At 44.2% G+C, this 27884-nt stretch overlaps 2 protein-coding genes across 15 annotated transcripts in view; both read left to right on the top strand.

Moving 5' to 3' along the window:
• Positions 1-521: 521 nt before the first annotated feature.
• On the top strand, positions 522-14517 carry prrx1b (paired related homeobox 1b). 2 transcript variants are annotated; one of them, XM_008338158.3, is made up of 6 exons: positions 522-1400; positions 6248-6423; positions 8764-8945; positions 10768-10833; positions 11763-13163; positions 13201-14517. In XM_008338158.3, the coding sequence occupies exons 1-5, from the start codon at positions 1154-1156 to the stop codon at positions 11893-11895; spliced, it is 804 nt and encodes a 267-aa protein (XP_008336380.1). In that variant the 5' UTR covers positions 522-1153; the 3' UTR covers positions 11896-13163; positions 13201-14517. The 2 variants fall into 2 exon arrangements, with proteins under 2 accessions (XP_008336380.1, XP_008336387.1); XM_008338165.3 differs by lacking the exon at positions 10768-10833.
• Positions 14518-15792: 1275 nt separating this feature from the next.
• pde4dip (phosphodiesterase 4D interacting protein) overlaps positions 15793-27884 on the top strand; it is a 59511-nt gene continuing 47419 nt past the window's right edge. For 2 of the 13 annotated variants that reach the window (XM_025054203.1, XM_025054202.1), the window contains exons 1-2: positions 24298-25217; positions 27593-27645. In XM_025054203.1, the coding sequence (XP_024909971.1) occupies positions 25192-25217; positions 27593-27645 (79 nt within the window). In that variant the 5' untranslated portion in view covers positions 24298-25191. Of the gene's footprint in view, positions 16198-16917; positions 17015-17117; positions 17267-20293; positions 20535-22262; positions 22591-24292; positions 25218-27592; positions 27646-27884 lie in introns of those variants that run through there. The other 11 variants (XM_025054204.1, XM_025054215.1, XM_025054213.1 and 8 more) reach the window with 9 other exon arrangements.

Here is a 27884-nt window from a genome sequence, read left to right as displayed (position 1 = left end):
GGAGGGGAAGAGAGCGAGCGTGAGAGGGGGGGGGGGGGGGGGCGCGCCCCCCCGCGGCGGGGAGGGAGGGGAAGAGAGCGAGCGTGAGAGGGGGGGGGGGGGGGGGGCGCGCCCCCCCCCCCCCCCCCCTCTCACGCTCGCTCTCTTCCCCTCCCTCCCTGCCGGGGGCGGGCCCGCCCCCGGCAGGGAGGGAGGGGAAGAGAGCGAGCGTGAGAGGGGGGGGGGGGGGGGGGCGCGCCCCCCCCCCCCCCCCCTCTCACGCTCGCTCTCTTCCCCTCCCTCCCTCCCGAGGGGGGGCGCGCCCCCCCGCGGCGGGGAGGGAGGGGAAGAGAGCGAGCGTGAGAGGGGGGGGGGGGGGGGGCGCGCCCCCCCGCGGCGGGGAGGGAGGGGAAGAGAGCGAGCGTGAGAGGGGGGGGGGGGGGGGGGCGCGCCCCCCCTCGGGAGGGAGGGAGGGGAAGAGAGCGAGCGTGAGAGGGGGGGGGGGGGGGGGCGCGCCCCCCCGCGGCGGGGAGGGAGGGGAAGAGAGCGAGCGAGAGAGAGGGAGGTTGGGGGTGCGGCACTAACCTCCTCCCTCCTTTGCGCATAGTTGCAGCTGAGCAGTTTTGCGCACACACGGCACAAGGAGCTCCAGGCATCTGGTCGTCATCTCCATCACCTCCTCCTTTACCTCCTCCTCCACCTCCACCATCAGCAGCAGCAGGAGCAGCAGCAGTTCTTCCTGATCACATGTGACTGTCCATCAGAGACTGAAGAACGTTTCTTCTTCTCTGTCTCTCCGGGCCGCAGGAGGAAAGAAAAGAAAAGAAAAGAACCGAAGAAGAACTTCCGTCTCCAGTTTCTTCCCGCTCCCGCTGCATGGATTGGTTGTAGAGGGGAGTTTTTTCGGGAGCAGCAGGAGAGGAGAAAACTTTATCAGTCGGAGTTTGGTTCGTTGTCTCCTCCACCTCCACCACACCTCCACACCCCGGGTTGACTTTGGGATTTGAACAGACCCAGGCAGTGCTCGGTCCAGCGGCTACTCCACGGACGCGCTGCCGCCAGTGCGTTTCTGTATGTGAGGATCTACTGGACCCTCTCCTCCTCCTTCAACCTCCTTCTTCTACTCCTTCTCTTCTCTCACCCACTTTCTCCCCCGCTGTTGCCCGATTGCGTCATGACTTCTAGCTATGCGCATGTAATGGACAGACAAGCGACGTTATCTAACCGCCTGGAGAGTCCGATCACGTCGAACCTGGACAACCTGCAGGCCAAGAAGAACTTCTCCGTCAGCCACCTGCTGGATCTGGAAGAGGCCGGGGAAATGGTGGGCAACCAGGCCGACGAGAGCGTCGGAGAGGCGGGCAGGAATATGCTGGAGTCTCCGGGTCTGACCAGCGGGAGCGACACGACCCAGCAGGAGAGTGAGTGAACACAGAGATGAAGCAGGGGCCTGTGGGGGGAGCTGGGGGTGTAGGTGCTGTGGGGGGTGTTGGGGTGTTAGAGGTGTAGGTGCAGCAACTGAAGAGTAACTCCACTGGCTGTAGTCCTTAACTGTTGATCACTGACCTGAGCCCATCATGAAACTGCAGTAATTAAAGTTTTAAAAACTACAGTAAATCGTTATTTGCTGTAGTAGTGAGTGCAGTGACAGGTCTCCACCTGTGATCGCTTTAATCACAGTCTTAAAAAGTCGTAAAACACTGTCGTTCAAAGACATTCAGCGGTGGCTTCTGTTTTCATCTGGTCGCTGTTTGTTTGGGTTTTTGTTGTTACATTTTATATATATTTTAGAAAAAACAGAATTTACAGGAAGCTAATTAAAAATATATTCTGATAGTTTTATATTTCTGGGCTCTTGTTTATATTGAAGCCTGAAGTTTCTGGGTTGATTTGCGTAAGGAAGGAAATAATAATAATAATAATAAAACCTCACCATGGTGACCACTGCTGTGGTTTTCTAAGTCGTATGAAAAAAATCACTGGTGAAAATGTAACGTGTGTGAAAGATATATTTTAAATTCTGAATCTGAAGCTGAGCTAAAAAAAATATTAGAGAAACAAAAAAGAAAAATATCATTCCGTTATTATAAAATATCATCATTCCGTTATTGTGCATTTAAAAAATGCACAAGAAACAGACAAGAAAAAATCCAAAATAGTATGAATGAAATAATAAATAAATGTAATTAAAATAAATATAAAAAATCAAATTAGAAAAATGTAAAAATTCATTTGTAGATTATTATAATTTTATCAAAATAAGACAAAATAAATCTCAACTCAAAACAACGTCTAAAAATTATTTATTTTAATTTGATAGATTTTAATTTGACAGCGGTGTAAACAAACACAAATGATGTCATTGTAAAAAAAAAACAGAAAATTAAATCTTTCGTTTTATCAATTTTTCGAACAGCTGCGAGATGAAGATGAACTCTGGTTTGTCCCGGTCAGTGAAGGCGTCACCCACTCACACGTGACCGAAGTCTGTGTGAATAATGTTTTTATTACTTTTTATTTATTTATTATTATTTAACTGTTTCATCCAAACAAGAAACAAAAAATGAACGTTTTCGTTTAGATGTTGTTTTAATTCTACAGATGTTCAGAAAGTCGGAAAAAAGATTCAAATTCATTTGAGTCTGAACTTTTGATGATTTTATATTTTAGACTGAAAATCTTCAACCGTTCGTTTTCAACACCTTCAACTCTGAATAGATTATTTGAATAAATCAATAAATGAATACAGTAAGAACGGTTCTCAGTGACCAGGCCGTTCCCCGTCAGAACTCTCCTCTCTGCTCCTCTCTGCTCCTCTCTGCTCCTCTCTGCTCCTCTCTGCTCCTCTCTGCTCCTCCAGTGTTTCTCCTCTTCAGTTGTGTCACGGAGACAGATGGAGCTCCAGGTCCTCCTGAGAGTGTTTGACAGGAGGAAACCGGAGCAGATTAACGAGCTGACCTGGACACCTCCTCCTCCTCCTCCTCCTCCTCCTTTTCCTCCTCACAGCAGATTTTAGAGCATTTTTAAAAAATAACAATAACACTCATTAGAGCCTATAACGTTTCTGTCAAGATCAACAAATGAGTCTGAGAGTGGGGGAGGAGGAGGAGGAGGAGAAGGAGGAAGGAGACTCTGTGGTGCGTAAAAATCGATACTTTTTACGCGTTTTCGCCGACGTTAAAAGCGGGAGTTGCTGCGAGTTCCATGTTAATTAGAGAGAGAGATCGCGGTTCTTCAGCGGCCTCTCTGAGAGCAGGTTGTCCGCCTTTGAAGCCCCGAGCTCGGCCACAAACTCTGGAGTCAGTTTACGAACAGAAAAAGAAAAAAAACCCAGAAATTTCCTCCAATTACCTGTAGAAACAGACGAACTGGATAATAAGCAAAGTAACATCAAATATTTTCATTAAAACTTCACTTCTTTTTTTTTGCGTTAAACGTAGAAATGTATATATATATTTCAAACAACAACTAAAAGATCGATTCTAACAACAACTGTTACAACAGTTGTTTTTTATTTTCCTTTCCATATTTATATTTTTATCCTTTACATCTTCTGTTGAGAAGAAAAGTGAAGGATGTTTTTATATATTTTCTGACGTGAAGTTTAAATCGAAGGTTCTAAATTAGTCTGTAAAAATGCGGAAATAATAATAAAAACAAAGAGAACATAAATGTTCATGAAATGTGAAACAATTCCTTCATTTATTTATTTAAAAATAAAACAAATTTAAAAGGTTCTTTAAATTGAACGCAGACGGAAAATGTGTTTATTTGAACTTATTTTTATTTATTTTCATTTGTTTGTCCTGCGGTGTTTTCTGCCGCGGTCACGTGATCTCGTTTGACTCAATCAGAACAGAAACATTTTAAACTTTAATCTGAGATTAAACTCCAGTCACTGAAGGCCTCGGTGAGGGAAGAAGTTTTATTAAATTCACCAGTTTTATTAGAAAACATTAGATTCTTAGATTCACGGAGGAAAATGTCTCAGCCGGAACCACAGTTTGAGGAACACGACTGTAAAATAAATCACAATAACCAGAATAACTCAAACTAATACACCATAATCATAACCGTGGCGGGAAAAATTAAGAACATTTATAAAAAACTAAACATGTTTATCATCGTTCTTTTTATTTAAGTATTTTGGGTTTTTTAAATTATTTCTCTGATTCTGCTCGTGTCTCCGCTGAGTCTGATTTTTTGACGTTAACGTGACGTGTTCATTGATGACGATTGAAAACTAAATCAAACTTAAAAAGAAAAATCAGTTCCTTCTTACTTTTTCAAAAATGTTTTTCTGAGCGCAGTGAATTTCAAGACTTCACAGAGTTTTATCCAGTCAAACTCTCACGGTTTCAATATTTCACCCTGAAGGTTTAAGATACATTTTAGTTCGTTTTTAGGCAAAAAAAGGAAAAAAAGATTTATTAAAATATATATATATATATGTGTGTGTGTGTATATATATATATATATGTATATTGTATATATAATGTAAATTTAAGGAAGTATTTGTAAAAAATATATATATAAAGACTGTTTAAACAAACTGTTTAATTCTGTGTCTAAAAGTCAAATATTATAAAATATAGAAACAACAGTCTAAAAAACAACGTTCTAAATGTTCCTTGGTACTGTTGTCGTACAGGCTCCTCTGTGTTTTACTGTCACACGTCAGAAATATTTACTTTTTAAAAAGAGAGAGAAAACATTTTACTGATGTTGTTTTTTTTATTATTTTCAACACAGAAAATATCATCGTCTCATTATTATCAACATTAAAAATATGAGGTGAGTTGTTGTTTATGGACCGGGTTTGGATCAACAGTGATGAGTTGGGTTCAGGACAGGAAGTCAGCGGCGGTCAGTTCAGTTCAGTTCAGTCCATGTTTTACACAAAGCCATATTCACAGTGAGATAATTACTGTTAATTATTATTTGTCAGCTTTAATTGTAATAAAATGATCACCAATATTTACCAGGATAAATATCAGTACTAACTTTATTTACTCCGCCAGTTGATCAGGTCGGCGGCGGGTCAGTGGGTGCAGTCAGTCAGGGCGTTCGATTCCAGCTGTGTGTTAATGTGACCCTGAGAGTGACATAAACCTAAACCTCTGAGTCCAGTCAGACCTCGTGGTCCTGGACCGCTGTGGTCGGTTGCATCAGAAACAGAACCGGGTCCAAGAACATCAGAGCTGATGAAAAAATGAAGCAGAAAAAAAAGATTCAAATTCAACAAAAACACTGAGATTCTGAGTGTTGGAGGTCAGAGGTCACATGACAACAGTCCACAGTTCTACTCTGGCTTTGAACTGAACTGGGTTCATTCTTTTTTAAAGTTACAGTTAATTCTAACAAAGTCATGTTTCTAAATTCATCCCTGAAAAATATTCTGTTGAACTGATCGTTAATTAAATGTTTAGATTAAGTTTGAAGTGAATTTCTCTCCACCGCTGTTTGTTGGGTTTATTTTAAAATTCTTTATTAAAATAAATTCTCTTTAATGATTTAATGGTGCGGTTAACCCGGTGAGTTAGGTCATGGAAGATGTTGTTGAATTTGGTAAAAAATATTTTTAAAAACAATAAAAAAAGAAGAAGAATGTTTGTTTTTAGGAAAAACAAAACAAAAAATCTACAACAACAACGTTTAAAGTTTGAAGCAGTTTTTTTCTGGGAGTAAAATGGATGATGTTACTGCAGTGTGTGTGTGTGTGTGTGTGTTTAATTAGCAGTGAACTGGGATGAGCTCAGTATGTTTTTCCCTGTGAAAGTGTTAGTTTGTGGCTTCACTAGTTGCCACAGAGAAACAGTTTCTCTCTCTCTCTCTTTCTCTCTCTCTCTCTCTCTCTCTCTCTCACACACACACACACACACACACACACACTGTAGCTTCAGGCCCTTAGAACACTGTGATGTTCAACTTCTTCATTCTCTTCCCTGTTTGTAAAAAAAGCTACAAATAAACAAATGTTTTCAACAGTGTTCAGACCACAGAGAGTTTCAACCAATCAGCAGCAGCAGAGTCCCCCACCCACCCACCCACACCACCCCTCTACCCCGTATTACTGCACTTCTTTAAAAAATGAACAAAAGCCCAGTCTGGTTTTGTTCTACAGAACCCTGGCATCTCTGACATGGGGCTGGGTTATGAACCGACAACCCTCAGTGATGGTGTTTGATGTAAAGGTTTGGTGGGTGACTCACGCTCTCTCCCTCTCCCTCTGTCTCATCTCCCCTCCCTCCCTCTCCTCCCCCTGCAGATGAACAGATGAACACAGAGGAGAAGAAGAAGAGGAAGCAGCGCAGGAACAGAACCACCTTCAACAGCAGCCAGCTCCAGGCCCTGGAGAGAGTCTTTGAGAGGACACACTACCCCGACGCCTTCGTCAGGGAGGACCTGGCCCGCCGGGTCAACCTGACTGAGGCCAGAGTCCAGGTATCAGACCCGCAACAGAGCCAGGGTTCCTTAGTGGGAAGAGAACCTTTACGGTCCAGAAGGTTCTGATGTTTGTTAGCAGTACACACACCAGATACTACTGCAGTTCTGTTCAAGGGTCCAGATCACAGTTTGTTACTAAGTCCTTAGAATCAAGTCCTTAGAATTGGGTCGTGATTTAAAACCTGACCTGTGGGACTCTACGTCTCCTCCAGCCCATCTCTGAAGTTCAGACCGTCCTCCGTTAGAAATAGACAGGACTGGGCCAGTCTGAGACCAGGTCTGAGACCAAGTCTGAGACCAGGTCTGAGACCAAGTCTGAGACCAAGTCTGAGGAGGGTCAGAGACCGGCTCTCCGTCACATGTTTGCCTTTGTTCTAAATGGTAGCATCAGTGGTTGTGACTGTGTTTACTCTTCATATTAATGCTCTGAGTGATAAGAGGCCGACAGCACGTGACCCACTTCCTCTGTCCTTCACATGGTTCCTGGTACAGCTGAGGGGCCTGGATCAGTTGTGTGGCGTCCCTGTGGAGAAGTGGATTGGATCTGATCAGTAAAGTGGACGTAATGACGTCTAATTTCCTCAGTGGTTTGGAGATCTGCGATAAACAAGCCAGAGTGTGGCTGTGAGAGGGCGAGAGAGGGGGCGAGAGAGAGAGGCTGCAGGAAGATCAGCAGCTGAATATGACGACAGTGTTGTCACTGGAACTCCAACCCTGTCAGTCAAAAAGGCATCAGATATGAGATGTATTATAACATTAGACCAGGAGCAGGTCTCCATGTGGACTTCCTGTGAGACCAAACACGGACAGTCAGTACCAATAAGACGTGACATCTTTAGTGTTAGAGATATTGAGTTGAATCGGTTGAATCGGAACCCCATCTAAACATCAAAAACATAGAATTGAGATATTGAGTTGAATCGGTTCTACAACAGCACTTGTATCTAGATTGCATTTTCCCCACTAGAAATAACTAAAAACCAATTAATTTTTCAACCCCCCAAAATATACTATTAATTAATTAAATTAACCCCATCTAAACATCAAAAACATAGATATAAACAAATATAATGATAATATAAAATAATAATTAAGAAAATATTTTATATTGTTTTTATAAAAATGGGGAAGAATAACCCAGAGAGGGACAATGAGGGAGACAGCGCCACAGTGTGGAGTGGAAAAACGGAGCTGGGTTGAGCACTGGTAACTAGATGTTTCCTCGTATCTCAAGGTAAATTTTGTGACTTAGTGACTCGTAACTTAAAAAAGTCGATCTTGAAGTTGCTGTTACTTTTGGTGGTTGATGTACATTCTTGGTTCTTGTTCTCGTTGTCTGTACTGATCATTTAAATGTAGTGCACATAGTTTCTGATACTATGGTATCACTGGTTCCTGGTTAAACTACTGAAGTAGGAAGTGTGTTTGGTAAAGTCCCAGAGAAGGTTTTTGATGTTGGCAGCTGCCAACAGTTCCAGGTTCTGAAGACAGTGTGTCCACAAGAAAAGAAAAAAACAGTTTCAGGATTCACTGTGGAACAAAGTTTTACTTGAACAGTGAAATGGTTCTGGGAACAAATGAAAAAGTCTCAGAACCCATTGAGTGTATTTTCTGTGGGTGACAGTGAACGCATCATCATCATCGGTGCTGGATCTGCCTTGGTTCCCTTTAATCAACACAGCCTCAGTATTTGCTCTGTGGGCAGCGTGAGAGCAGAGCAGAGGAAATGGTACCGATGGAGGCTGAGGAGCAGCACATCTGTGATTAATGTGAAGCAGAGCGCCTTTGATAAAAGAGACTCGCGGCCCATTCCTGAGGCCCCGCGTCAGCGGACAGCCAGACCCTCTGAGCGCTCACAGCTTCTAATAATGGATTTGATTTCACCACAATAAGGAACAACATCAGCAACCCCCCACCAGCCCCCTCACCCCACCCCAAGAGGAAGGAGAGGGTGGGGGTGAAGTTCCCAAGAATGAAGGGACTGATGATGTTTGGTAAAGAATTAGTCAACAACACAGAAACAATCAGGGTTTTGGGGTCTTACATTTTTTGGCGTTAGCAGACAAGCTTCAAGGTTTGAACTGTGTTTAAGTTGAACTTTATGTTGTGTGTAGTAGTTCCTGTGTACTCCAGTAGAGGGCAGTTAGACAGTTTCCTCCCAACAACTGAACAGTAGCTTCAATTCCAACGGACATGAAAAGTTCTAAGAAGCTAACACAAAGTGAACAGTATAACTGTGCAGTACAGCAGGGTAACACTAATTAAGATTAGCAAGTCTCGCCCCAAAGCTAGAGGAAATGACATTGTGTTGTCGTCTTCTTCTTCTCTTGTTTCCAGGTTTGGTTCCAGAACAGAAGAGCTAAGTTCCGTAGAAATGAACGAGCCATGCTAGCCAGCAAGAACGCTTCGCTCCTCAAATCTTACTCAGGAGACGTGACGGCCGTAGAGCAGCCAATCGTACCTCGTCCTGCGCCTCGCCCTAATGACTATCTGTCCTGGGGCAGCGCTGCCCCCTATAGGTGAGTCCCAAACCCATGAAACTTCAATTGAGTAATAGTTTTGAAAAAACAAAAGTTATGTTTTAAGTCTGGTTGTGGCTGTGGCTAAAGACATAAAGTAGGAACATTTCTAGAGTTTTTGAATTTCTGCTGGGATGGACTGGGTGTGATGGAGCCCATGTAGACAGTGAAGGCTGTGCACTAATGACTGCAGCCTATAAAATGAGCCACAGCTGGGGTTTCTGTCTATTACTTTCTTCACCACCTACAGGCCAGGGAGGGGAGTTAAATGGTGTGAGGTTGAAGTCCAACATGAAAGTGCAGAAGTGAAACTGGTGCTTGTTCGCCCTCAGTCTGACCCTGGTACTTTCATTTCCTGTCCACCTTCTACCTGCACATACCTGAGCTGAGCTCCTTCATCTCCTCTGATCCACCTGGACTTAGAGTCACTGCAGGCTTCAGTGCAGGACTCCCAGGTCAAAGGTCAAGTGAAGTGGACTATTGTTGTTGTACAAGGTGTGGAACCAGAAAAAACACAGAGAGTCAGAGTTTTCTGGTGTTTCTGTTCTTTTTATAGAGTCATAGAAGAACTCCTGAATGGACCACAGAAAAGTTCAGTTCTGGACTGGTCCAGATCTGGAGTCATCAGGTTTCTTCATATTAAACGCTAAATTAAATTTATCTTATGCATTACTTATGTTGGTTGTTGTGTGTTGCCACGTCACTTACGTCACTTGTTGATTGGCTGAAAGGCAACGATGAGACAACACATGTGAAAAGGCACAGGAGTCAAGGAGGAGTGCAAATGCAGTGACTTCCCCCTAGGGGGTGCACAGCTGCAGAGCAAATGAATTTCAATTCAAACTTCATTTTCACGTATAACTTTGTGTTACCCACTACAGGGCTGGAGTGGTGCCAGTGTTGTTGACCTGTGCCCTGTCCTGCTCATAGACCTCGTACCAGCAGTGGGCTGTCACAGGCCTGGTGTTTGATACTTTGTGGGTTATGTGATTCGATCTGCAATGTGGAAACTGGGCGGCTTGGGGGGGTCTTGGTTTAGGTCTGGTTGAGATGTGGCCCATATTTTAGATACCAGATGTAGGCCACATATGGCCCATATTCCTTGGCCCAATATGGGACACGTGCCTAATTTTGCTGTTATGAAGTATTTGATAAAAGCATGAACTTTATTCCAGAATCTTTCCTACCCCCGCTTTAGTTTGGCAGCTGTGTAAATACTGCAGTAAGGAGTGACTGCAGTACTTTTTTCCATGACTTTTGTGCTGGTACTTTGCCTTTTCACTTTCATGTCTCTTCACTCTGCTCCTTGTTCTCCGTCACGTAAACATCACTCTCCTGTTTCACTTGCTAATTGCATCAAATCAAAACACCATTCCTGGTTTTTCTCCCTCACCGTCACCGTCCTGTGTCAGCGTGACGGGTGCTGGACAGATCATGTGACCCTGCTGACAAGGTGATAATGTGAAAACAAACCGTATTAAATCCAGTGTGACCCCTGAAAGCCCCCATGCTACGCTACACCAGATGAAGGCGGAGGGCAGACAGGGAGACAGTGGGGCAGGAAGGAGCTGGGCAACATTTTTTGTGACTCTGGTTACATTGGTCATGATTTACAGTAAATCCTCCAGTTATGAGACTGGAGTATAAAAAGTCCAGCCCTGCGGCCACAGCTCAGGATCACAGTCCGGTTCTGTGCAGCAGCGGTGTTAGATATGGGGAAGGAGGAAGGGGAGGAGTAGAAGGGGAACATTTTATTTTTCTGAAGCAGAATTCATTCACCAGTATGTGCTGCTAACACTTGACTGTATATATTATCCTAAAGCTGGTATCCCATGCCGGAGGGGGGGCCGGTGAGAGTGCCACAGAAAATGCTGCCCACAGAGAACAAGTACGCTTTCACTTTACTACACACCAACTAATGTCTACTAATGTGTTTGAAGGAGCAGAGTTCACAGAATATTTAACCTTCGTTCATGGTCAGGGGTCAACAGGTCAAACAGGCAGAGAACATTCTAAACCCCGGGTTTCAAACCTCAACAAACAAACAACTAGACCTGGTAACAGGAAGGTGATAGAAATGAGAAGGAGGAACATTCTAGAACTGTTCTCTCAAGTATATCAACAGGTGTAGAAGTTGTTCATCACCAAGTTAACTACTGTCCAGCTTCACTGGAAGTAACTGTTATTTCATCAGCATCAACCCCCAAAACTATGTTTTAGTGCTATCCCACTGAAGCTGAGCTTCAACAGGGTTTAATACCCTCCAGGTCTACAGGGCGCTCTGAGAAGAACCTGGGATCAGACTGGGATCTGCGATCAACAGCTGGTTCTGGATGAACTAGTCCTAGAGTTGATCAGGTTCCAGTCAACTTTAGTCAACGACAGGTCAATAAGAGATTTGACCTTTGACCTGACGAGAGGACAGAGGGCCCTGAGACGTTACTGTTGTCTCAGAGACAAGTCTCTAACTAAACAACTTTCTTTTATTTTTTCATTAACTCTTTTTGAGTGAAGTTAATTTTTTAAAGCCCCGCCCACAGGCTGTTCCTGAATTAGTTCCGTGTCGCACCGATTCTTACCTGTGCTTGACAATGCAGCTTTAACATTTAGAACTCTGACCAAAGTCAGCAGTGTTCCTGAAGGCAGTACTGTGAAGTAGAACTGTACTGTAAAACTGATAACGTTTGGTGTCTGAAGGTTTTCAATGTTTCAATTTGGATGTTTTCATGTGACCTTTGACCCTTTTTGCTCCAGCTTCTTCTGCATTTCCACTCACCTTCAGTCTCTCTAACTGCCTCCTCCCCTCTCGTCTCCCAGCGCCATGGCGACCTACCCTCCCACCTGCTCCAACACCAACACGTCCCAAGGAATGAACATGGCCAACAGCATCGCAAACCTGCGGCTCAAAGCCAAGGAGTACAGCTTGAACCAGGTGCCCACGGTCAACTGAGAGCAGGAGAAGAAGGAGGAGATGGACCCAGGTCGAGGGGGGGGGGCACTCTGCTCCTACAGTCCAGCACCATCTCTTGGACAACTGTCTTTTGACCACACGACCTGGATCACCTGACTTTTCCTCCTCTTTGCTCCGGGGAAGTCTTGATAATAGTGCACAGTGGACACCAGGACACCAGGACAGTGGTGGTGGTGGTGGTGGTGGTCTCCACCTTATTTTTTCCACCTGAGCATCACTGAACTTTTTGTACAAAGAAGCATCGGCCAATCAGATGCTGCAGCCAGACATAGATCATTTTTGTGCCTGAGACTGAACTTCAGAGCTTTTCCTTCACTTTCTAAGAAGTCTTCTGGAGACTTCTGTGAGGACCACGTGGACCACGTCTTTGTCCCCTGACTGTGTTGGTGGATCAGATCAAACACCACAAATCTTCCTAATTTGACAAAGGACTGACGTTTATCATGCTTTTTTTTTTTTTTTTTACATTTTTCTCCATGTTATACCACTGACCTGCAAACATTTTGACACATTTTCATGTAATAGTCCAGTATAAAGGAGAAGCTGATGTATTTCCAAAACCAAAAGCAGTAGATTCTCCTTTTTACCTATGATAACCTTTATCTGTACCAGAATAAAAACCTTGTATATTAATAAAGAAGACAAAACTCAAGCATTTGAAGCCGTGCATCGCTCAGTGTCCACACCCCCACCCACCCACCCAGGTCTTGGGGGGGGCTCCACTCTTTCATCTGTGTCCTCAGACCAACTCTTTACGGCTGTGAGATTTGCAGCTCATCATAAAGGAAATATATGAAGGCGTACAGTAGAGTCAGGCCGAGCGTTGCTTCAAAAAAAAATGAACTAAGTGTGTTTATAGTTCAGACCATTTGGAAAGCAAAATGATCCTGGACCTCATGCACGGCCCATAAAGTGAGATTTACAGCTCGAGAACAGATTGGACTTCACAGAAACCTCAAGCTGTTCCTGCTTTGTGTGTTTTCTTTTTTCCTGATTACCCACAACTTCAAATTTCCATCTTAAAAACAGGATATTTATGAGCAGGGAAATCCTCTCCTTAATATGGAGGGGCCCCCGGGGCCTCATTTAACTCGGCGGCTGTCAAACAAGGTGTTTCTTCTCCCTGGCCCCCCGTAACCTTCACCGTCAACAAACACATGTCCACAGTTGTCCTCGCACCACGCAGCAGGGCAATAAATGTGTGGTGGTAGGAAATTGAAGCTGATTTTTCTTTTTTTGTTTGGGGGGTCGGAGGGGGCAGGGAGCAGTTACTGAGGGACTGAGGTCGGACGGGGCAGGGAGCAGTTACTGAGGGACTGTTATTATTAAAAACCCTGAGTAAAACCACCAAACTCCATTAAAGAAAAGCTAAAATGAACTTTTCCTCTGTGATATTAAAAGACAGATTCACGGTCGGACTTTTTCTTACACACATTTAAATTGTCGTCTTTTTCTGGTGAATTCAGCATTAAAACCCACAAGGGTTTGAAAACAATATTTCCTAAAACGTCTCAATCTGATCTTTGTGTTTATGATTTACGTCCACTTCTTCTTCATTGATTTGACCTCTGTGGTTCAATCAGGTTCTGCTGTTGTTGACCCACATCACGGGTCCATTAATCTGGGTCATGTTGGAGGGAGGCTGTCTTTTCTGTGCTCTGTCTAAACAAAGGGCTAGAATCGAACCCCCGACCTTCAAACTTTCTATTCTTATTTTTGCAGTTTTTAAATTTTTTTTTACAAAATTGACACACAGATTGAGTGAACTGTGGAAGCCCACGACCGTGTGGTTCCAGGATAGGGTGTCGGTTTGAATCCCACTGGCGTGTTGAGGAACCAACAACAAACACAATATGAATAATGTCAGGTCTGATTTTGTAAAGATATTTTTACCTTGTTATAATCTGAATAAACTCTGTGATTTTAGCCCATTTTTCAAAATACACAGTTTTAAGACTTGAAGTCATTTTTGGAGCCTGTGCGTCAACAGTGTCTTCAGAGAAGTGGGAAAATACGATGGTAAATAATCTCCACTTCTCACACAATTGGTTTATTTTTTCTGAAGACTTTCTGAATTAAATTGAAAACAAATCTTTTTATCCATAAATGCTGTTGATTTATTCTCCTCACACTGAAGTGTTTGATAAAGAAGGACAACAGTTCTGCAAAACGTCCGCCTCTGATTTTGTAAAGAGGAACAACAAGGAAACCTGAGAAGTGTTTTTTTCTGAGTGGAGCCTGAACTTCACATCTGTTTGAAACCTGAAAATGTCGGAGAAAACAGAAGAATCTCAGCGGACTCTTATCACTGCTGATCTGTCCTCAGCTCTAGGTCTGGGGTTTTTTTGTCCATAATATTTTTTCACATTTTATTCAAATGTCCAGAAATTTCTGGACTCCGAGGTTTGAAGTGACGTTTCCTCCTGCAGCTCATCCACAGACTGTTTTCCTGATCTGACTGTGGTATGTCCAGTGTCAGACCCCTGTCCTGCCCCCACCAACCCCAACCTCCAGCCCCCGCCATCTCCCCTGCCAGGCACCCGGTCTCACCTTTCATGGCCAGGGCCTGGACTGACCTGAAGTGATTCCAGATGTGGAGATCTCAACCCTGCTCCCACCCTTCACCCTTCACACCCCCCCACCCCCCCCCCCCCCCCCCTTCCCCCCCACGCCCCGCCGCGACCACCCCACTAACACAAGGCAACACCACTCCTCCCTCTTCCTCCACCCCCTCCTCTTCATCACCCTCACCCACCCACCCCCATCCTCAGCGGCACATCTGGAGCTCATTACAGAGGAGACAGTGAGAGCGAGGGAGGGGTGAGGAGTCTGAGAGTGCGTGCATGTGTGTATGTGTGTGTGTGTGTGTTTTAACCCTTCTCCTCTTAAACATCCACATTTTCTCTGTCTTTTAATCTTCTTTCTTTTCATTTCTCTCTTTCCATCTTTCTGCACTTCTTGCTCTGCTCTCTCACCCCTTCCACCCTCCCTCCCTCCCCCCGTCCTCCTCTCCGCCTGCAGTCATCTCCGTGCCGCTGTCAGTGCCACATGATCACAAATACTTTATTAATGAGTGGTTTTGGAAAAGAGCTTGGCTGAGAGGGGGGGACAGGAGAGGAGAAGAGAAGAGAGGAGAGCTGGGTCTGAGTGAAATACTGCACAGCTGTTAACAGTGTGTGGTTTTGGGTGAACAACCAGAAGAATGTCCCGAGATGTGGAGTTTCCACGCAAAGTCGAGTTGACGGAGAGGTTGCACTGTTTGTGTGATTAAGTCACTATTATTGCACGCTGCTCATAAACACAGATGCGAGGCCTCACTTGGACTGTGGATGAGAGATAATTAACTCTGCTCTGCCATCTCAAGGTCAGCAGCAATGACCACATGTGCAGCCACCATCGGCGCCAATGCCGGAGAGTTTCAGCGAGAGTTTTCATCTGCATATGAGGCATTCTGGGAGGTTGTTGTAGTTTAAAAAAGTCTTTTATATCACAGCGGGGTGTGTCAACCGCTTATACACATTTTCAGAACTAATTTAACCTCATTTACCTCTAACATCTACAAGCTTTGGTGTGAAATGTGGCTGTGAGTCTGTTAGGTTTAATGATTTATATCATCTATAATATATAAATATGTTCTCCAAAAACACTTCCGGTCAGGTAACTGGATACTAATGTCACTTGTCTGGACACTTTCTGTTGATCAGTGCTGTAGCTACATATAAATATATACATGCTATATATACACAGAACCGGCGCACACAAATTCAACGTTTTAGACGGAGCCACTAAATGCGACTTCGGTCCCTGTAGTACATATGCCAAGCCTATATGTGGCGCTCTTTCAACCGCTCTCTAACCTACAAACACCGGAAAACCAAAACCGGAAGTTTGGAAAAACAGAAAAGAGGCCTCAGAGCGTTCATATAAAGCTTGCGAAGTGTAAAGAAACTCGAAAATGAAGAATGAAAAGACGGAGAGGCTAACTGTAGCACACCAAGTAGCCTAACTAGCTTCTCCACCGCGGTCAGAAGGAGCACGGTCTCCGCTGTTGTTATCGCGGGGCCTGGAGCAGAGTTAATAGGTTGAACGGTTACAGAGAGGCCGGGGTGAGCGTATCGACTCACTTTGACTAAATATGGAGTTCACGTAATTATCAGCCTCACGACTTAATCCGAACGTAAGGCCGAACCGACCCTATAACTCCGGGATCCGTACAAGTGACGACCCTTTGGTCATGTGATCAAACTGGTCAGTCTGACGTCATCACATGGACTAAATAAGGTGAAGGGACTATATTCAGATTATTTTCTCTGATTCTGTTTCTTAATCGTTGGATTAACTGTCAGAGTGTTCTATAAACTGTTAATCACCCAGTGTTGAAATGAGGGAGGGAAGGAGAGGTGTGGGGGTGAGGGGAGTGACAGCATCAGACGAGCTGTCAAACCCTCTGTTTGAACCACTTTCAGGCTTTACCACATAAAGCTCACGCTATTGCTGCTCTTTCTTGGCTGTGAGCGCTGAGGCTGCACAAACATCCAACGGGAACCAAGTTCTCACAGATTCCTGGGTTTGCATTTTTGCCCTGTCTGTCAACACTATGGAGGTGTTGCTGGAAAAATCAGATCCAGCTCCAGATAAACATGGAAAGTGTAATGACTTCCCAGGCCATGAAATCACTGGCAGATAAAATGCTCATTAGTTCAGACCCTGGCGGGGGTGTGACTGAGGCCCACGTTCTTCTTCTCTTCCACAATCCACCAACAGCTGTGGTGAAGAAGCAGCATTCTCTGTAATCCATTACATCTTTTTCCTGAACTCATTAGCGCCCCCTAAAAAGGTCTTGTCAGTTTTATATTGCGTAACCCAAATGTAGAGATACAAATATGAGAAATGTATAAATAGATTATTATTATTGTTATTATTATTGTGTTGAAATGACATGAACAAAAAACAAAAAGAAAACAAATCAGACCCTGAACAGCACTTTGGCGACTGTTGCAGATCCAGACTCAGAGTGTGTATCTGTGAAACGAGGGAGGCGGCAGAGGGAAGAGAAAAATGGGAAAGACGGGGGAGAGAGGAGAGAGACTATGAGCAGGTATGCAGAACAATCTGTTAAAACTGCAGTAGTACTGCAGTAGAAACAGCTTCATCATTTGATGTAAACTAACAATGATGCTAATATACTTTTAATTGTCCAGAGTGTAGCCCCGCCCACTCCTGAGCCCCACCGGTGACCCAGAACAACAGCAGCAGATGATGAGATATGGATCAGACGAATGACGACGTTTAAAGATTCAGCTGAAGGCCACACAGTGCTGCAGTGGTTGGTGGCGTTGCCTCACAGCAGGTAGGTCACCCGTCGGTGTCCCGGCTCATCTGTCAAAGACAGGAGACCAAATGTTGGTTCTTGTGTGGAGAAGTAAAAACGACATGATGTCATAACAAATGTAAAGGCTGTGTTTTCCCACGCTGCGTGTGACACCGCCGCTGACAAAGATAGTTCTGGTGCCGTGCTGGAGGTCACTGTAATGACTGTGTGATAAATGCCTCTGGCCCGGTTTGAATGGCTGTCGCTGTGAGCGCTCTGCTCCGACATAAATGAGCGTTTTAATTCTCCCAGCGCCGCAGAGGTCCAGCAGGGCAGCAACCAAAACAACAATTATGGTGAGTGACATGACGTGAGCTCACAGACATCATGGCTGCATAATCATAGCCAGGGTTCATACACTCCCTGGTGGTGCTTGAACTATTTTAAGTGTTGAGCAATTTTTCTTTTTTTTTTTTTTGCTGATCACTTACTGGAAGTTGACTTTTTTTTTTCCAGCAGAATGAATATCACTTTGACCTGGGGAATGCGGAGAAAGTTTTAAAAATTCACACAATCTTCTGCATCTAATTTAATAGAATAAATATAGAAAAAAAATCACATACAATTTAACAAATAAATCAATAAAATCCCACTGAAATGTCTTAAAAAGTCACAAAGTAGTTTAAAATTAAAAAAAAGAAATTAATAACAGAAATATAAGATAAATACAAAGATCTTTTTAGCCCTGTCGCAGGTGGACACCCCCTGACCCACGAACTCCAACCACCACCACCTGTGACCGTGTGACGTTCACAGCAGCTCCATCTTCAACTCTCACTGTAGAGATCAGAAACCTGATTAATAATCCTATTATGGCTCATCATTTGATAACTCTTGTGTCACCATCAGAAATCTACATGCCACCATAACAGGGGACTCTGGCCCCCTCTGCTGGACATTTTCTGTACATACAAGACAACACAGAGATGGATGTTTGGGAAAAACATTACATTTTTAAAATTTCAATTGATCAATGTGTCATTATAACTGCAGTATGTATGCAGTAGGGAAAAAAACGTTAGAAGATCTCCAGTCTATCAGAGGATCTTGTACAGGCTGTATACAATAGCCCTGTCTACCGTAGGGGGCGCTGCAGAAATGTGTTGGGGAATCACTGAAGTAACTGAAATGAGGACACGATCTGAGAAATCCATCTGGTCATTTAGAGAGCGTTTCGGCCAAACATGTTTTTAAAGCTGGTAAAACGGTCTGGCCCACAAACAGGCAACACAGACACGTTATGTGGCCCACATACAGCAGTGGACACTGGCCAAATGTCTTATAGACCATTATAATGCTCATTTTTGATCATTTTTATTTTCTGTCAGTGAGGTTATCCTCCTGGTGACTCGAGCTCTGGCTCCAGCCTGGGTTTAAATCTTCACAGAAAAAGTAGCTGTGATGAGAATGAAGTCATAAAAAAAGAGCTTCATGTATGTGGATCGTAAGTCTTCATGAATCCAACCACACGACTCTGTGACAGTGGACATGTTCTCTCTCTCTCTCACACACACACACACACGCTGTGTTATTGTATTCCAATGCGGCTCATGATTGATAGCACGAGTAGAAAATCCGGCCCAGATTCTTTGCTTTGAATTTATGAGAACAGAGTCGGAAGTTGTTTCTCTGGAAAAGTGCTTCAATTATTCATTAAACAATCGATTGTGTGTGTGTGTGTGTGTGACGTGATTACTGCAGGTAAAAAAAAAGATAGAATAAGATGAGCAGCAGGACTCTCTGCTCCATTGTCTCTCCCTCTCTCTCTCCCTCTCTCTCTCTGATCACTTATTTACTTAAACATCCTTTTTTTAAAGAAGGAAAAAACAAACAGTTCCCCGGCGTGGAGCACATCAGGCACCTGCCACTTACACTAAATGGATAATTGAGAAAAAAATAAACTGTGGCCTTCGCCTGCTGCAGGCCAACTGGTTCAGTGAGCATGTGTGTGTGTGTGTGTGAGTAAGTGTGTGAAAAAGACCTGACACGACACATGTACAACCACCAGTGGAGGAAAATTGGATTCAGATTTTCCACGGCAGACGCCGATGCCAAATTGCACATTTTGGACGAGGGAATTAGTTCTGGCACAAGATGTGACAATGATATTCATTTCAGTTTGAGGCTTTATAACAGCCATGCACACACACACACACACACACACACCAAATGAAGCTAAACTATTAGGGAAAACTCCGACTGGCTTCAAAGAGGAAAAAGAAACATTCCTCGTCTCCTCGTGTTCAGGCAGAGATCAAAAAAAGGAGCTTCTCTGAGTCAGATCCAGTTTGTTCTGGAATGACTCAGACCTGATATTTTTTTTAAATGTGTGTGGACACAGAGCCTAAACACAGATGGTTTTCCCCTGGAGTAGAGCGAGGGTGAGATTTTAGAAAACCTTATTCTGTTTCCTAAACATTAGCAAATGAAGAAAATTATGCAAAAAAAACAAAAAAAAAAAAAACAAAACAAGGTATGACCTCAACAACCAACATCTTTTAGGTGCATACTGCCACCTTCTGTATTTGAGTGTGCAGTGTCATGGTATGACCAGTGACTCTGAGATAACGAAGCCGACTCCTTACGCCTTCATGTGGGATTCAATTTAACCGATGATAATTGTCACAGATTTGTACCGATGTTTAACCTGAGTCACGATGCATCGTAACATCTCTACCTTTAACGTTAATGCATTTAACTTTTTGTCTTTAGACTGTGTGAATTAAAAGTCTAATTTGGATTCTTGGGAAATGAATGTTTAAAAGTGATACTGACTGACAGACTGGTGAGATCTAGTTTTTCGTTTTCCTCTTTGTGACAGATGTGACTAATGTTAAAATGTATGTTCTGGAGAATACAGTAATACATTATAAATATATAAATACAATTCATTTTCTCCTGGGACCGGCCCGAGTGTGGACGTCGTCTCAGTTCTGTTTGGTCTTTTCCTTTGACTCATCATCTGTCAGTCAGGACGAGCTCTGAATTATTATCTGTCTTCCCCAGAAGGAGAAGAAGGAAAAAAAAGAAGAAGAGCTCCTCTTCATCGCTACTCTCCCTGCTCTGCTCATTATTTGGCAGATTTTTGGAGTGTGTTTCTGTGGAGGCTGCAGAGCGAGGCGGACCGGCAGGCTGCCCTACGAACACAGTAAATCCACAGAGACAGCAGGGATGATGGGAGCGGGAGGAAAAAAAGGGACAAAAACACAGCCATTCCAGAAGAGAAAAGACGACTTGGACCCAGAATGTGAGTGTTTTTTTTTATTTTTAAACATTAAAGAAATACTTGACCTCATCTGTTATTCTTGCTCTAATCCAAGAACCGTAATGGTCCACAGAAGGATCTGGCCCACGTTCTACAAAAGTTTGAAAAGAAATTATTATTACTATTATTATGACACAATGACCATTTATGGCTCATGCCCTCGTTTGTTATTGTTTCTCATTATGCTGATGACACTGATGTTTATCTCTAGTATTAGTTCAATATTTACAGGAAATTTGGCTTTTGTGGAGAGTTTGGCTGATATGTGGCCCACAATCTGGAAACTGTATTAAGATCTTTGATATATGAAGTAAAATTGTTTTGGTTTGCAGTGGTGTTAAATACAGAGGTGAAATGATGGGATGTCAGAGTGGAAATCTGCAGATCTTTCAATTCTGTGTTTCTTTGCATTGACTATGTTGGCCCATAGGTGGCACTTTATCTATCTTCATTTGTTTTAATAGCAGATGACAAATGTGTGTTTGCATTACTGCCACCTGCTGTCTGGATGTCCCAGTCAGTGACAACAAACCGATCCTGCTTCTACCGCCTAAATACAACCGCAGCAGGACCAGTGTAGCCAACCAGGTGTGACCATTATTTTAACTTTTGAACGATGGTCCCAGGGTTTGTACCTGGACTATGGACTACATCTGAGCCAAACTTTAATCAAATGTTTCCCAGTTTCAGCTCCATGTCCAGTCAGACTGTCCAAACATATAACCAGAAAAACAGGCGTTTGAAGTCTGTGGCCCACAGTTGCGGTTGTGGCCCACAGCTGCACCAAACTAATTTGGCCTCATGAGAATATTTTCCCACTTGAACCTGAACATCCAGTGATGTTGGCAATGAGCGCCCCCGCCTTTGAAAACTAGCCAGAGGATTGATTTTGGAAATATGTTGACCATGGCAGTGGTCAGACCTGGGCTGGACTGAGCAGCTGGGTAACATGTGTCTGGTCTAAAGGAACTCAGAGTTGGACCGAGGCTCTGACAGATGTGGAGTTCTTTTATCAGTACCTCAGCTCAGACATGAACAGTTAGAACTGACCGCAGCAGGAACATCACACACTCCTGACACATTCAAACAAACACGGTCGCAAAGTGACCAGAGGGGCGGCGCTAAAACAAAAAGCAAGGTCCTCACCAGTATAGATACACCACACGTTCACACATTTCTAAAGGCCTCATTGTGGCCTGATGGGAAATGTTGGGAGTTAAATGTGTAATTAGTTCATGTTGATGCCTGCAATAGGATGTGCAGTTCAGCATTTGGCCACCAGGTGACACAGCAGCAATGTTTAGCCAATCGAGTTAGATGAGAGCAAAAGGCAAGGAGTGAAGGTGACTGTGGAGTCTGAGTCTGAAGTGTTCTGTTGTTTGAGGATTTTTTAGTTATATTTAATATGCTTTATATTTTATTTTGAGGGTTTTTCTTTGATAAAACCAGGAAGTCTGAGTCCAACAGAGAGACTTCAGACACCCATACTGTGGGACAGAGTCTGACATATGGGTCATTACCTCACCCCTCACTTCAGGGACTCCCTCATCTATTTACCCTGTGAATGTGTCACCCCCAGGCTGAGGCACTTGCCTAACACCCCCACCCCCCGCCCCCGCTCCCATTTGACATGTAATCATTTAAAAGTCATACCCAACAGTGACAACAGGGATTCTCCTTTTATGTCCGAGTTGGTTTGAGGGAAGGGAGGGGTCGGGGGGACGGAGGGGGGATTCAAACTATGTGTTAAAAGCCAATCTACATTTTATTGGCTGTGGGGGTTGGGACGTGGGTGTCCTCTCTCTGCAGTCAGCCAATGAGATGAAACGGGAACATCATCACCATCTTCATCTTCATCATCATCATCAGCAGCAGCAGCAGCATCTCTCTGACTCCACTCTGCTCTGACTGTGGCGTCATCATGACTGCTGCTGCTGGAGGCTGGATGTTGGACGCTGCCTGGTGGATGTGTAGGATGCGGAGCTGAGGCGGAGGATCAGTGGGACCTGGAGATGAGGCTGCGTCTGTAAATAACAGGGTAAGAAACAACAGTGGTCTGCTGGGGGGGGGGTTCGAGTTCTGGTTTAAGTCTCATAAGAACAGACGGTCTACTTCAGTGTGAGTCCAGAATCTGGTGGAGTCTGGACGTGGACCCGTTCGGCGTCTGAACCTGACCTCCAGTTCTTTTAAGGTTCACAATGAAACAAGTGAATCATTTACTGCTGTGTCGGCAGAAATTCTGCTTCAGATCAGTTACATTTACAGAGAAGAGCTGTTCCCTCTGCAAACTCCAGTCATGATGATGATGTTGATGATGATGGAGGTTGAAATGTGACCCAGTTTGTCTTCTAACATTGTCTGTTGTTGGCCGGTGTCAGTTGTCAGTCTGGGGTCTGTGAGTGTTTCCTCCACATTATTGATTTATTGATTGATTCATGTCTTCTGAGGTGATGATCAGGAGATCAGACTTCCTGTTGACTCTCCATATCCATCCCAGAATAACACACTCATGTGACAATTAAACAAAGATGTGGCTAATTTATGGATTTTTTTAGCAATCAATGACTTTTCTGGTAAGCTACTGTGTGTTGTACTGATAGTGTATGTCTGTCTCAGGATGGCTGTGTGCGTATATGCGCATGGGGCACGCGAGACAGAGAGCGTTAGCGAAAGTTGAGAGCAGGTTGTTGTTTATACAGGAGCTGTTAGAACACTGTTATGTTCTGTTGTCCTCAGTGTGGCTGATACTAAACACTGAGACTTCCAGAAACTTCCCTGTTTCTGTTTACCTCTGCTGCGGACAAGCACAAAGTGAAGGGAGTTAGCCCCGGATTCCTAGATTTCCTTGTTCTTTTTTTCCATTTCCTGTTTTATTTTGTAGTCTGATTCATTTTCTTCTTCCACTTCCTGTCCTGTTTCCTTTGATTGTTTGTATGTCAGTAGTCTGCTCTGTCTGTTGTCACTTCTCACCGTCTCCTCAGGCTTTAGTTTTGGAATTTTCAGTTGTGACTATTTGGAGTTAGTTTTTAGAATCGGAGGCTGATCACAGATCAGCTTCTGCTTCCTGCTAGTGAAGATGTTCATTCAGCAGTTCATCCTCTGAACTGTGTGTGATGACAGCTGTCCAAACAGAGGGGACAGCCAAACGTCTGGAGAAAGATTAGAGAAGAAAAGAAGGGCGGGTGGATGGAGGGTGTGGTTAGGGTAATGGTAGGGTGCAGCTCTGCTGTCACCCCCCCCCCCCCCCCCCCCCCCCCTCCTGTCTCTTCTGCTGCTCTTTTTCTTGTCTGAACTGCTCGGTGTTTACCTGAGACCCGTCCCAGAACCTTCAGTTCTGACCCAGTCTGGGGCTGACACCAGTCTTTTGTCCTCGGCTTCCTCACATTCCTGCCTCACATTCCACACATGCAGCAGCTTCACTCACACCTGCTAGAGGGACAGGAGGCATGTGGTCCTGCAGGTGTGGACCAAAGAGGCAGTGGGGTACTTCTCATGAACCAAACAAGTTATGTAAGTCATCCAGCAGCAGCTGGTCAGCGCTGGTCCAACCCGTCACTCTGACCTGTAGACATGTCATCTCATGTTGTTAGACACAAATATGACATTTTTCTACTTCAGATGTAACATTGGACCAAGTGTTCATCTGGGTCTGAGAAAGGGTAAATAAAGGACCCTGTGTTTCCACATCTAAACTCTGGGTCACTCTGATGTGGGCCACAAGCTTGAACTAGCTCTAGCTTTTGAGGTTTGTGGCCCAGAGTCCAAACACCAGATGTGTGGGCCACCGCTATTCACTGCTGTAGACTCTTTTCCATCTGTGCTTTTATGGGCTGGGACTTCTTCTAGGCCCCAGCCAATGTGGACTAGACCACCATCTATAAGGTAGTCGTGGACTGGGCCAAATCCCCAGATTTTCTCCCCCAGACTTCTGCCCTGTCATGACTGGGACGTGTCCTGTCTACAGTAGGATCCTAGACTTTGTGGAAGCACCAACCGTCTCCATACCCTGTATTACCTGCTCCAACATGTCTGACACACACTCCCCGGCAGACTGGGGGTGGGGGCGCTCACATGAACACACATGCCTGTGCTCCACCCTGCCTGTAAAAAACACCTGAGGCGCAGGAAAGCGTCCACTGACAGTTGAGTGAGTGTTTCACAGGAGTGGACAGGAACTGTTGGTTCTGCTCGCCTCCGTTCAGAGGTTCTGCTGCTGCGGCGTCTGTTTTGGAGCGTGCTGTAACAGATCGCTCTTTCATGCTGCAGCAGGCTCTCTGTCTGTGTGTACCTTAGCTCCCGGCTGCTGTTTACCTCCTCTCTCCTCTCTGCTCAACTCCCTGCCACGTCAAATGAGCGCCTGGTTGCTTGGCTCGCTGTCGGCCCGAAGAACCCTGACTGTGGTCAGCCCGCTCCATGTGTGAGGAGTCAGAGTCAGACGGGACGGGAGTGAAAGAGTTTCCGACTGACAGAGTTGCAGTGTTAGAAGTTAAAAGATGTGTTCAAGGCTGAGGAGACAGGAAGACTGAGGACTCACCTGAGGCTGGGGGAGACCGTGGTAGAAGAGAGGAGCTGCTGCTGCTGCTGCTGCTGCTGCTGCTGCTGCTTCATGTCTTTGACTTTGAACACACGCAGCTGAGAGATGAGTGGGTTCCTCTACAGAGGAAGGTACGGTTCTGAACAGTTCCAGCTCCAGGGTTTGATCTGGTGGATTGTTTGGGTTCTGAGCTGCTGCATGGATGGGCATATGTTTGTACAGTACATGTGTGTACAGTACATGTGTGTACAGTACATGTTTGTACAGTACATGTGTGTACAGTACATGTACTGATGTCTCTGAAGTGAACATTGATTTCTTTGTTCTAATTTTTTTTCTGTGCGGTTGAACAAACTTAAAGATACCTTTAAGTGTCCTAGTCTTCTTTGGGCTTTTGTTTTTGCCTAGCTTTAGCCTATTTTGATTCACTTTTGTTTTGCTAATGCTTTGTTCTAAACATTATTTCTGGTGAAACTTTCAGATATTCTTTGACTCCTTGGCTAATTTAATGCTAAATTAGCCGTTGTACCTCACTGTGTTCTCGACTTTTGGGCCATTGTCCACATTAGTATGTTACTTTTACATGTGATAATTTCAAGATGTAGCTCGGCTATTTTTTTTAGCACCTTCTTTGCTAGTTTTAGCAAAGTGTGTACTACCTCTAACTAATTATTTATTTTATAAAGTTTTTCTTTTTTAATCATATTTTTTCGCCCAGTCTCACCTTTAATTTTTATTCTTCAACTGTAATGTAATGTAATGTAAACAAACGAAGTTAAAAACTGGGCTAGCCTCAGGGTGTTACTAGCATAAAATTGTGTAACTGGTGCAGCAACATTTTCAATGTTTGTTTTTCTTTAATTTGACTGAAAGGATCAATGACACAAATTCTCTGACATGAAGAGAAAGTGTTTGAAAAGCAGCTCATCTGTACTGAACAGTACTAAACGGTACTGACTGGAGAGAATTTCACCTTCAGTTTTTTCACATATTTAAATCTGTATCCACATTTTAAAAAAATGGAAACTGAGCTGAGTTACACATAAATACCCTTTTTTTCTGGACTGGTCTTATCTGGCAGCAGAGTACTGAACTGTGAGCCAGCGTTACATAAGACTCCAGGCTGCAGCCTGCTTGACTGACAGTGATTGGCTGAACCTCTAATTAAACTGAACCTTCAATTAACTGTTAGCTAAACACACAATAATCACAATGATCTCTTTAAGCCTGAGACTTTGATACAGACTTCAAAAATTTTTTTTTTTTTTAACTTTTTACTTTTTGTTTTCGATTTTATGTCAGTGACCGAAGATTTAAAAATCTTTACTCATGTTCTTTAATTCGGTGCAGATACTTTCCATGAAGTTGAATTCCGTTTCTACTGTGTTAGTGTTTTGGTGATGGGATCAGAGTTGGAAACAACTCCAAGATTTTTCCTGTTCTTTGTTGTTGGTCTGTAGACACAGACAGACTCAGGTTCACAGACCATCAGGTCTACAGCCAGTGTTTGGTTAGTTTTAAAAGTTCTACTGATGCATGAACTCTATAGTCAGCTGACGACGAGCATCAGCACATGAGCAGAACAAATGCTGACCCCACTCTCTCAGCTGCTCATTTCCTACACTGTCACCTCCTCCTGCTCCTCCAACTGTCCTCACCGTAGTTCTGGCCTGTGGGGGGCAGGGGGTCTCTGTGGGACACCGACACCTGGGTGGTCACACACTGGTTGCCCCTTGTCGTGTCCTGAGGTTGTCATTAATGAGCTGTTGTCGGCTGCGTCTTCACTCTTGATTATTAATGAGAGCACGTGTTAATTAGAGGAAAATCAAGTTAGCGCTCCACAGGTGTTTGAACTGCTGCTCCTCTACAAAATAAAACGAAACATCAGCTTTACCTGAACTTTCTTATAGTCAACTCTGAAAAAATGCAATCAAATAACAAGAAAAAAGGTTGTTGCTAAGTCACCGACGTTGATTGACTTTAGTTTTGCTATTGTCTGTTCTTTGACAGTTAATCATCTTATAAAGTGGATGAAGATGTGAGCAGTAACTGAAACAGTGAAGATAAAATTCTGTTTTTTTAAACTCTCTCTCAGACTTCTCCTCTTCTCACCAAACTCTGACCAGTTGTTGGACAGATTCCTTCAGTCTGCCTTTGTTTACTGTGTGTGCAGCCGTCAGTTAGGAGTGTGTGACTTTTTAAAGCATGCGCTGACTCAGTGTGTGTGTGTGTGTGTGTGACATGTTAGTGGGAAAACACTCACCTCCTGGTTCTCCCTCAGCTCTGCTCCTCCTGTCCTATTTTCAGCTCATGTGTTTGAGTCACACTCCCAGTGACACAGACTGCACCGTCTGTAGGTGAAGAGGAAAAACTGACCTCAGATCAGGGGATCAGGAGCAGTGTGTGTGTGTATGCTGCTGTGGAGGAGGAGAACACACACACACTCACACTCACAGGACAATGATGGCTGTAAAGACTCTGGACTGATGGCTGTGTCTTCTTTCAGGCACTGTGCTGCAGAGAAACGGGTCCGACCCAAGAGCATCGGACCCACGATGGGTGAGTACCACCTCCTTCTCTTCAACCTCCTCCTCTTCAACCTCCTCCTCTTCATCCTTTCACACCACGATGGTCTGTGGATCTTGGTTATAAAATGTCACAGTTTCTTTAACCCTCGGGCTGAGCATGTGACATGGATTTGATTAGACCAGGTTTGTTTACAACCACAACAGGGAGTGTAGTCTGGGTCAGGCACTGTAGTCTGGGTCAGGGTCTGTAGTCTGGGTCAGGGTCTGTAG

This window comes from Cynoglossus semilaevis, chromosome 2 (assembly GCF_000523025.1).
Source record: "Cynoglossus semilaevis isolate Cse_v1.0 chromosome 2, Cse_v1.0, whole genome shotgun sequence".
Lineage (NCBI taxonomy): Eukaryota > Metazoa > Chordata > Actinopteri > Pleuronectiformes > Cynoglossidae > Cynoglossus > Cynoglossus semilaevis.
This window is presented reverse-complemented; position numbering and strand designations above follow the sequence as displayed.